The sequence below is a fragment of the Marmota marmota genome, unplaced genomic scaffold (assembly GCF_001458135.2).
Source record: "Marmota marmota marmota unplaced genomic scaffold, marMar, whole genome shotgun sequence".
NCBI lineage: Eukaryota > Metazoa > Chordata > Mammalia > Rodentia > Sciuridae > Marmota > Marmota marmota.
In genome coordinates this window covers 15,186,645-15,197,724 of record NW_026000068.1, presented here as the reverse complement: position 1 = coordinate 15,197,724, position 11,080 = coordinate 15,186,645, and the positions used below count along the sequence as shown (strand labels likewise).

The 11,080-nt window shown below is 36.6% G+C and overlaps 2 protein-coding genes across 2 annotated transcripts in view; one reads left to right on the top strand and one right to left on the bottom strand.

Annotated features, from left to right (window-relative positions):
* The window catches only part of LOC107146397 (small integral membrane protein 15-like), a 2,158-nt gene extending 907 nt beyond the window's left edge, over nucleotides 1-1,251 (top strand). Inside the window, exon 2 of the mRNA XM_048814029.1 lies at nucleotides 189-1,251. Within this exon, the coding sequence (XP_048669986.1) occupies nucleotides 223-447 (225 nt within the window). The 5' untranslated portion in view covers nucleotides 189-222 and the 3' untranslated portion in view covers nucleotides 448-1,251. The remainder of the gene's footprint in view (nucleotides 1-188) is intronic.
* Mroh2b (maestro heat like repeat family member 2B) overlaps nucleotides 1-10,287 on the bottom strand; it is a 71,404-nt gene extending 61,117 nt beyond the window's left edge. Inside the window, exons 1-6 of the mRNA XM_015490407.2 lie at nucleotides 10,272-10,287; nucleotides 9,089-9,150; nucleotides 6,615-6,725; nucleotides 5,497-5,656; nucleotides 4,728-4,826; nucleotides 3,442-3,596 (exon numbers count right to left, since the gene is read on the bottom strand). Coding sequence (XP_015345893.1) covers nucleotides 3,442-3,596; nucleotides 4,728-4,826; nucleotides 5,497-5,656; nucleotides 6,615-6,725; nucleotides 9,089-9,150; nucleotides 10,272-10,287 — 603 coding nt within the window. The remainder of the gene's footprint in view (nucleotides 1-3,441; nucleotides 3,597-4,727; nucleotides 4,827-5,496; nucleotides 5,657-6,614; nucleotides 6,726-9,088; nucleotides 9,151-10,271) is intronic.
* Nucleotides 10,288-11,080: the final 793 nt, after the last annotated feature.

The following is an 11,080-nucleotide window of genomic DNA, read 5'->3' as shown; positions in this document are numbered from 1 at the left end:
AAGTTGCTATTCTTGTTGGCCTAGTTGAATTTTTTCCCCCTCTAACTGGAGTTATTAGTCCTTATTAAAAATAGTACTAATTTGTACTTTAAAAAAAATTGAGTGATAATGGAATTGTGAGTTAACTCTGTAACTTTTTTCAGAATTTTGATTAATCATACAGTCTTTTTCCTGTTGTCCATCCCCAGCTGACCCCCCAGTTTTCCTAAGACTGCTACAAAGATGTTTGACATAAAGGCTTGGGCTGAGTATATTGTGGAATGGGCTGCAAAAGACCCATATGGGTTCCTTACAACAGTTATTTTGGCCCTTACTCCACTGTTCCTAGCAAGTGCTGTACTGTCCTGGAAATTGGCCAAGATGATTGAAGCCAGGGAGAAGGAACAAAAGAAGAAACAAAAACATCAAGAGAATATTGCAAAAGCTAAACGACTCAAAAAGGACTGAAGGAATGTATAGGCTCTGCAACCAGAGAAAAATCATTTGGAAAATTATGCAGCTTTGGAAGGACTCACTAAGGTTTCTTTGGATTTCATGATAGTATTATTTAGTATGAAATCTGATCATGTAGAAGAATCATGTTTTGACCTCCATACTGTAGTTTTAGGCTTGGGTACAGAAGTTTGTAGGTATCTACTGGCAGTTATAAATAAGCATACATACAGGTTGAGCATCCCTAATCAGAAAATCTCAAACTTGGAATGCTCCAAAATCCAAATTTTTTTGTGCACAAACATGATGCCACAAGTGGAAAATTGCAGTCAAAACACAAGTATGCTAAAAATATATAAAAATACCACATAAAATTACTTTCAGGCTATACGAAACAAATGAATTTTGTGTTTAGACTAAGGTTCTGTCCTCAACACATCTCATCATGTATATGCAAATATTTCAAAATCTGAAAAAAATCAAACACTTCTGGTCCCAGACATTTCAGATAAGGGATACCCAACTTGCAATACAAATTCTTCATAGGTGATTAAGTTATTTGCCATTTTGCAGCTTTTGTACTGAAATGATTATGGAGAAATGAGTTTAGATTGTGAACTTTATTCAAATAGTGGCTTAAAATGGGATCCTGTTCTGAACAAAATATGTTAAGAATATAAGACAAATTATCCTTTCTGAGGTGAAAAGTTTGTTCTTAAAGGAGATACAGTATATTAATCACATCTTTTATCATTATTGCTTATTCCTTGGAATGTACTCATTTTTGGATTTCTCAAAGTAAAATAGTATTAATGAGTATACAAGTCTGTTTTCTTCATTTTTTTTCTGATTTTAGCCTTTAAGACAACTGGCAATTATCAAGACATTCTCATTTTTAAAACCTAATTTTATAAAGAATTTTCTTGATTATGTAGAATACTGTCTTCTGGTTATAACAGTCTTTGTACTTATGAACATTGCCATTTTCTTAAGAGATGTGTTGTTGAGAAGAATGACACTATGATTTAAAGCTTGTAGTAAAAAGGCCAAATACTGTAGTATCTTGGAACCATTTTATTTTTGTGTTATATAAAACAGTGAAACAGTTAAAAAGTTTTATCAGGTAATTTGTTGGTTATATAGATGGCACTTTTGGTTTTATTCCATTCTTTAACTCATAGGTAGTGATGTCCTGTACTTTTTGATCCAAAAAGTTTGAGGTAAAAATTGAAATTTCATGTTTTTTTTAATAGAGTTAACAGCTAAGCCATAACTTCTTCAATGGTAAGAAAGGCTTAAAATTTGGGAAGATTTTGTCAGGTATAGTAATAATTGTACAAATAGAATAAAATTGTATTCAAAATGAGAATAGTATAATTCAAAGTACAGAGCTAAAGGATCTCTCCTTAAGTAGTATAACTGGAACTTTGACTATTAAACATGGCTTTTCTAAATGCATGGTCCAGTAATTTTATTCATTGTATTTAATAGCTTATTAATGTTTCTGCACCTCTGAGAATGAATATTAAGTAATTGTCCAACAGCTCTCATTTTAAAATGAAACCAGATAATGAAATAAATTTGATACTTTTATAAGAAAAAAAAAAACACTGACATTACAATGATTTTTACCCCTAATATTCTAATCCTTGATTTAAAAACTTAAATGTTTCTCATTTCTTGAAAAAAGTCCCCGTTCCTGGGTAACATGTCAGTCTTTTCACAGTGTGGCTGGACCACCTTTCTGGTTTCATTTCTTTCTGCCTTAGATCTCCTGTCTTCCCTCCAGCTCCCTTTCTGTTCTCACCAAAGTAGGCATCTTTCCCCATCTGCAGCCTTTACTTTGAAGGGTTCGGTTCCCTCTTGGAGGAATGTACCTTCCCTGTGGTGGGTAACCTCGTGGGCTGCAAGGCTCAGTTCCAATGCTTTGCTTCACCAGGGGAGACAAGTGTCTTCCCTCTGTGTTCCCTTATCACTTTGTGTACCCTCTTCTTCATTTGCCTGGCTCTTCCTATGGTAAGCAAAGGGAATGGCTATCAAATGGACCCACTGAATCCTGTTTTGCAGATGTCTTCAAGAAAAGGTTTCTACAGAATATTTGAAAAGTTTCATGTCTGCTACTGACTTAACCAATGCAGGTTGTTAAAAAAAAAGTAAATGCTCTTATAACTTAAAGCATAGAAAAGAAACTGAACTTGAGAATGTAGCTCAGTATCAAACTTTTTAATAATATAATAATAGAGGGACCTAAATTCAATATAATTTAGCTTACTTAAAAATTATAGCAATTTAGCAAGATAAAAGATGGGATTATATATGTGAATGCACTTTGTAATCTATTCTCTATAGGGCATTCTGGTATTTTGACACAGCCTGATACATTGTTCAGATATTATTTTATTTAATCATGATGTTCATAGACACTGGATATTTCTGCAGCCTGTTGTTTTTCCAGTTAGTAACTCGGCTCAAATGTGGGTTATGATATATAAGATGTGAGACAGTTCACATTCTCTCTATTTTACTCATTTCTTCTCTTTATACTTTGAAATATCAGTTTCACAAGAGCATTGTTTGGGTTTGTTTAATCCTTGCTACATCCTCACTGGAATATTAACTGGCATACCGTGGGGATTCAATAAATACTAGATGAAAGAATGACTAAATGGTGATTTGAAACAGATGGAAACAATGAAAGATCTGATAAACCTAAAAAAAAAATCCCAATAGTGCAATAGTGTCCAAAAAAACAGAGCTCAATTTCCATGTTACAAAAAAAGAGGAGTTTCAAAAAGTTCTATGCTTGATAATGATTCAACTACACTAGGATGTAAAAAAAAATACCTTAATAGGTTAAAGTTTAGAAAAGAAACAGAACTAGAGAAGGTAGCCAAGTATTTGACCTTTTATATTTTACCACAGAGCAACCTAAATAGGATACAACTTAAACCTAGATTGAAATCAAGCCAGAGGGAAAACCATCTTGGCGCCCTCAGAGGCTCCACTCACTTGTGCATGGGAGGCCATGGGGGCCCATTTTTCCATTATGTACCGGAAAAGCATGAAGATTTTGTCAGACAGTCGGTTGGCATCCATTCTGGGATAGGGGAAGTCTTTCCAGTGGTTGACATACTTGTAAATGGCCTTGCTGAACTTCTCAAGGGCTGCATTAAAAAAAAAAATCCACATAGAATAGGCATAGTCAGTGCATTTTCAATTTGTATTTTCCATTTTAGTTTATTAGGACATAACCCCATCATAAGTCAAAGAATTTCTGTATTCCAAATGGGGATTTATAATACAAGTCCAGAATTCAAGACAACAGAAAAAAAAGGGAATCCACTTCAACTCAAGGGACCGTTTTGCAGCCAATTTAAGAAAGTGTAAGTGCAAATTAAACAGAATAAAAATATAACCACAGAGAAAAATATAAGAAAGGGAAGAACTATGATGATTAACAAACATATTATAGTTTATATACAATCTTACAACTGCACAAAATAAACATATAAAAAGTGTTCAGTCAAGTTAGTAAAATACAAATTGAAACGGTATGAGACATGACAACACACCATACAGAATTGATATTATTTAATATAGTCAATGCCAAAGATTGATTGGTCTGAGGTGTAGCTGGTATTCTTACTTATTACTGGTGAGAGTTGAATTGGTATAAACACTTTGGAAAACTCTTTGGCACTGTATATCAAAGGTGAATATGCATTCTAGATGACCCATCAATTCTAATCTGCAGATGAAGTCATTTTATATGTATATAAAATAAAAAAATACATATAACAAATATATATATATATATACCAATAAATATACAGGGCACTATAAGAGTGTATGGTCGAAATTTCTGCCAAGAGCTGGTGAGCGCTCATGATCATTGTCGAGGAAATGTGATTGAAGAAGGATGCTAGGAGAAGAGGAGGCTGTACAGAACAGTATACAAATGAGTCTGGGTGGTCATGAAGACTCAGGTTGAATGCCACCTGTACATGTCACTGAGTATGTCACTGCCTTAGGAAAACTGATTAATTTTCATGATCTTAAAGTTCTCATCTGCACAATGGGATGATGGTACCATTGATGATGTTGCAGAATTGTCATGAGGACTGAGTGAGAGAACCGGCTGCAGAGGGCCTTCCACAATGGGAGGCACTCAATAAATGGCACCCATTAGTATTAGAAAAGGCAATAGAGTAGAAGGGAAAATAAGACTTGTGTTCAATTGGTAAAGACTGGTTGTAGTTCATCTTAAGCCAAAAGGAAATCACAGGTATACCCACCGATACAGAAAGTTTGCTTCATACTTTCATCCTCGGCCAGCCTGAGCATAGTCTGCATGGTGAGCAAGGTCATCATCATGAAGGGAATACTTTGGGACACTGCAGTGAAGGAGGTGAGAGAAGAAAGGTATGACTCATTTTCTCACATGGGGGCTCTGTGACTTCCTGCATCAGCAACAAGCATGTCAAAGCTGCAAGGAGGAGGCAGGTGAGGTTCAGGAGGGAGATATTCTCCTCCATCCCCTCCTTCCCCATGTGAATGTCAGGCTGTAGTTAGTACCCCAAAAGAAGGTACTGCATATACAACTACATGTACCTGTTGTCCAGTGGCTATTGTTTATTTGGATAATTGTTTTATTAATATCAATGTCTCCCGCCCAACCTTCCCTGTATTCCCAAGGCCCAGCAAATTTAATGGGTGCTCAATAATATCTGTTAAACTAAGTAGTGTAGAAACTAATGGTAGGAATCTTTACAAGTGTTCATCAGTTTGCAGAATATGCCTTTTGGCAAATATACTTCTGCAAAAGCAAAGCCAAGTGAAGGGAAAGTTGAGGATGGGAGTCAGGTCAAATTCACTGCATTCTGGACTAATGGCTGGTGGGCAGGCTCACAAACATTCATAAATAGCCACACCATGTCCCTGTCAATTCTCTATAGTAGGCAGAGATGCTCTCCTTTCTGCCATTTTCTGAAACCACTGGGTTTTAGACAATTGTTCAGAGGTGGTTGTTTCCTAGTTAAAGTGTATCAAATATTCTCTTTATACCATATCTGGTTGCCAGTTCAGCCAGGGAGAGCACAACGAATTCGTCTGGGAGCTCTAGAATCCTGAAGTTACTCTGGACTTCATACATCACAGAGTTGAAATCATGTGCAGCTAGAGACACCAAAACCTCACCAGCTAGCATTTTGATTTCTCTGGGATTCTGAGAAGGAAAAGAAAAATAATAACAGCTAGAGGAAGATCAAAGTCTTCAGAGAAAAATAGCTTACATAATATTGTGATTTTCCCTAGATATGGCATACAGGGAGAACAGGCTATTAATTACAAATCTATTGTAAAAGACTCTCAGATGTTACTTGCTGGGAAAGAAGATGTCACTTTAATGTATTTTTTTTTTTTAAAAAATGGTTTTAAGGGTTCTTGTAAACCTGGGGTCAGTAGGTGTTTTCTAGCTAATTGATCATGTACTATGAACATAGGATTTATGTTTTATGCTTAAATAATAAGAATTATTGTGTTCAAAAGATCAAAAGTAATGGTGAAAGGAAATGGGCTAGGAGTTGAGAGGGTTGGTTTCATTATCTTCTGACCTAATTGTCTTTGATATTGGAAACATTCTGCTTTTGTTGATGGTGAACTAGGTAAATTTGATCAATCCTCCGGCTGAGGAAAATAAAAAGATCAAGACAAGATACTAAAAAATGTTCTCATAAAAGCATCAAGGAGCTCACGATGTGGAGTATAATGAATTAATGGGTTGAAATCAAGAAAAGATCATACAGTCCCAGATAAGGAGGCACATAAAGAGATAAAAAATCATAAGGGGACCAAGAAAACTGATTTCTAGTTACTTGTTCAGTCAACAGATAGTTGTGTTACTTTTAAAAAAAAACATATCAGCATAAAATTCCCTATCTAAATGGAGTCTGGATGATGTTACCTCTAAAGTCTTTCTCAGATTTCCCTGTTTCCTCAACTGTGAAAGGATGAATAATAGGCATGGGAACTGTATTCAAGTATCCATGTAAAAGAAGGAAAAGTCATTTGTGGTTCTAGCAGAGATATAGAAAAAGATTCTGCCATCCACACAGATGCTCTTGGGTGACTTGAAGACCCTGTTGCTAGCCCTGTGCTGATTCACCAATAAGAACCAAACTTACATGGTTATCTCTCATGTCCTTAGAAGTGTAATAAATCAACCGTTGGACAAATGCATCATCCAAGATGTCAGAATTCTGAATAATAGACGTGAGATGACTGTAAATGTCTTCCTGTGAATATATAAGGAGTATTTGGATTGTAAAAATAAAGGAATTGGATGAAGTTCAAATAAATAACACAATTAAAGTAGGCAATATATTTTTATTACACAGTGGATTTTAAATATCTTAATTTGGGCTTCCCAAACATAACATGAATCTTTAGGAGTCAAAAGTTTACATGTAGAACAAAACTAATTCTAAAATTGATTTGAACTTGTTACATCCCTATGGCAAGATCTAACTGAAGGCAGGGACAGGTTGCTTGATATATTAGTCTTTTGAAAGTCATTGTTGTAGAGGTCCCGGGGTGATGGAAATGCCTGACACCCTAATTACTGCTCTTAATTACAGGGAGTGTATAAGGAAGCACACTGTATTTCCCAAAGAGGTTTTTACGCCATGAAACTGGATCAAAAGGGAGAGTTACTTTAGGTAGAGGGGAGTGAAGGGAGGGGAGGGGAGATGGGGATAGGAAGGATAGTAGAATGAAACAGACATTATTACCTTATTTACACATATGACTGCATGACCGATGTGATTCTATAACATGTACAATCAAAAAAATGAGAAATTATACCCCTTTATTTATGATATATCAAAGTGCATAAATGCATTCTACTATTATATATAACTAATTAAAGCAAATAAAAAATGTATAAAGTGAAAAAAAAGGGAAAGTTATAAGTTCTTGTTTTATTCATGCCTTTGCTAAGAGAAGGGTGAATCCTTTTTGGACGAAGCTGTGGCCTCGGAAATTACGTGGCTTGGCCAGATGCTTGTGTGTGAGTGCCTCTAAATCTCTACATGAAGGAGAAGCTGGTGTGCTCAGATCTCCAACAGTATCAATTGCACACCTCCAGCTGCTGCACCCATATCTGAGGTGTGAAACAGCTTCCTTTGCACTATTTTTAAGGGCTGAGCCTTAGAAGACTCAAGAATACGCTCTGCTTTGCCTTTGCTTTCTTCCTTTAAGTACTTTCAGAGACTGTCTCATCATTTGCTCCATGAATGCATTCTGCTTTCTGCAGGCCTGTTCTCTTGGAAAGGTCTCCACTGGGGGGGCCCTCACTGTGTTCCTGGAACTGGGCCAGGCCCTTTATCTGGAGCATCTCTTTGGACTGTTCACAGTGAGCCTCTGTGTTAGATGCCACTAATATACCTTTTTATGAATGAGAAAATTGAGTGACAGAAAGCGTGTGGTTAGTATTAGGTGGTATCGCTGCCCTGGGAACCTGGCTCTTAGCTGGCACTGTGACCTATTTGTCATGCTGGCTATTTCAATTCCTTAACTTGACACAATATAAAAATAAACTGTAAGCATTTGTTATTCTCTGATGCCTTCTCTGGAACTTCTCAGTACTTAAGGGGTCCAGAGACCATTTCCTACATGCTCCCAAATATTTGAGAAATAGTGCTTCATGGGAAAATTAATTCCTACTAAGAGATTAATATAATGATTTTCAACCATACCTACATGCTAGCATAAGCTCTGTGAGCTTTAAATGTCTAGGCTCTTCACAGGTTGGTCAAATCAGAATCCCTGTGATGAGGTTTGGCAATCCGTATTTTCCTAAAATTTTCTAAGGGATTCTAATACACAGTCAGGGGTTAGAGCTGCTGAATTAAGAGATAAAGGTATAGGTATTGCCTTTTCCAGGAAGCAATACTGACTAGTTATTAGAAGCATTTTGATGGAGTGAGATGGGCTTGTGTTTTGTTCTTCTCTGGGAAAGTCATGTAACTTCTCTGTCTTATTTTTCTTAGTTGTCAAATGGAAATAGCAATATTTAAGAAGTTGTTGTGAGAAGTAATTATTATATAGTGCACCATTGTGTTGAAAACATCTAGCCCTTCACTTCCTATATAAGTGTCCATTGAAGGGTAGTATTGTTATTTTGGTTGTTGAAGTCTGAATAGCCTTCAATTCTCAGGAAAATTTTCCAGTTGTGAAATTTCATTAGAGATGAGTATGGGAGCTCTTTGTGGATTTTCCTAGGAACCCTAAAATTATGAAGGAGGAGTCTTTAACCCACACGATTGCAAATACCCACACGATTGCAAATTTGACATCTCCCACTTTCCACACCTACCTATATAAGGTTATGAACCAAGGCATCATTTGCTAGTTTCTAGAAGTGGATATATTCTTGAAATGCTAAATGATTGCTAAGTGCCATGGTTCTTAAAATGCTAACTATAATTGTTTCAGCGTTATAATGACTTCCGTTATTACAACTGCATTTTTGAAAAATCTAACACCACGTCAGAAGCCAGAAAAAAAATAAGGCAGTTGAGGCAAAAAAGAATATATATGAAATGTTGCAACAATGATAATAAAAATGTTGAAAGATTTTATTCCCTATATGTCCTACCTTACTAATATTATCCTCCTTGTTCAGCATCCCAAGAGTGAGATTAATATCACCAAAAATCTCTAAAATGCACAGAAAAAAAAAGAATTAAAATATGTATCAAAATGTTCTCTGTTAGTTACTTTGCAGTAGCCACAGAAAAATTAATTTGTTCTGTCTCCACCCATCCTTTCTTTCTTCCTTGACAGAAATTATATCTTATTCATATTTCACATTCCTGATACATTTGAAATTATCAGATGCTCAGTAATAGTTTTGAAACCTGAATTCAATGGAGAGGATGATAGATTCCTATTTATCCCTGTAGTCAAGTGGCCATCATCCTATACATGTTCTCTAGCCAAGCTCAGCTGTAAGATTCAAAGAGCTGAATCCACTTCTCATGACTTGAGCTCTTCATTTCGCACTCTTTCTCCTTCAACACCTCTCCTGTCCATCTCCCCCTACCCGCTATACTCTCTTCTCAATATCTCTCTACTCTCTTGTGCCTGCCAGGTCCTTTTTTTTGTGCCATCTTGATGAGACCTTGATTTCTCTGATAAAGACCTAAGTGTTTTGATTTGCACTTTGCAGGAATATATATATATCACTCTAGAAAAGTATAATAAAAATTTGGAATCAAAAGAATTGAGCAATTTCAGGCCACATGGCGGGTTGGTAGGAGGAATGATTTTGGGGATGGAGATTTTTTTTTGAATCTCCAAATCAAACAATACAGCCTATTAATACAGCATTTTTGGCAAAGCAGAAAGACAGCCATACTTGTAAATTGGAGGAAAACAATTCTATGGGATTCTTCTAATATTTAAAATTAAACAAGAGACTGCCTTTCTTTGATATGTAGCCACTCTTCTCAAGTGGGCTATTTTTTTTTTTTTTTGTGTGTGGTGCTGGGGATTGAACCCAAGGGAAGCACTCTACCAACTGAGCTATGTCTTCAGCTCATAGAAGGTTTTACAACAGGTAAAACAGTTATGTCTCAGGTTTCCAGTCTATCATTGGTCCTTCACAATCAGCATTTTAAAAAAAATTTTATATAAAGGGAGAGTAGCGGGAAATAATCTTACTTTGGCAAAACATTTCATAAAATCCCATAATGACACACCCTCTGCTAGACCCAATATGTGCACAAGACACACAGTACACAGCAGAGCCCCAATCTCTGGGACCTGATGGTGCTTACCTGAGGATTCCTCCATGCCGTGAGTTATGTCTTGGCTATTTTAGGGTTTCTAAGAGACAGCACCTAAGTATCAGAAATAGTAAGGCTGAAAAATCAAAGAAGCAGGTCAGCAAGTTTCTCATCTAAGGTTCACATAAGGTTCCCTAAATGAAAGTCCCTTCTCCACTTGGTTGGCACAGTGATCTGGGAGCTTCCAGTGATGGGTTTGCTGTTGAGGAGGCTGATGCTGTACTCTACAACTATGACATTGTCTTGCTTTTGAGCTCCTGCCGACCAACAAAATGGCTGCATCTCACCGAGTATTGTCCCTTTGGTGGAGGCCAGAGTATTTGAGAAGGAAGAAATTAGAGACTAGGATTCAAACCATTGTTATAGACCAGAGGAGTTCCTCTCCCCAAACTTGGGTCCATTGAGCACAAATTTGGGAATGGTTTTCAGTAGTCACTTTACTGGCCTGATGTTGGTAAAGCCTTGAGATGAGGTTGCTGATTATTCTATTTGGTGAAAGTCAGTCACACAAACTGGGCATGCCCAATGGACCGGAATGCCTGTCAGGGGCAGTTGAATGGAATGTCCAACTGACACAGTGGCAAAGCCAAGCCTTCTTTATTTCCCTTCCCAATGCTTTTTCCTGTCTTGATCAGGCTTTTTCTCTGACTCCATTATCTCTGTTTGGCTTCAATTCATTTTTAATTCAGACCTTTTGGCTATCAGACTTTGAACTTTACTAGCATTGACTTAAATCTGGTCCTAATGCCCCTTAACTCTAAATCTATAGGATCACAATCTCTGGTAAATGCAGCCTGTGT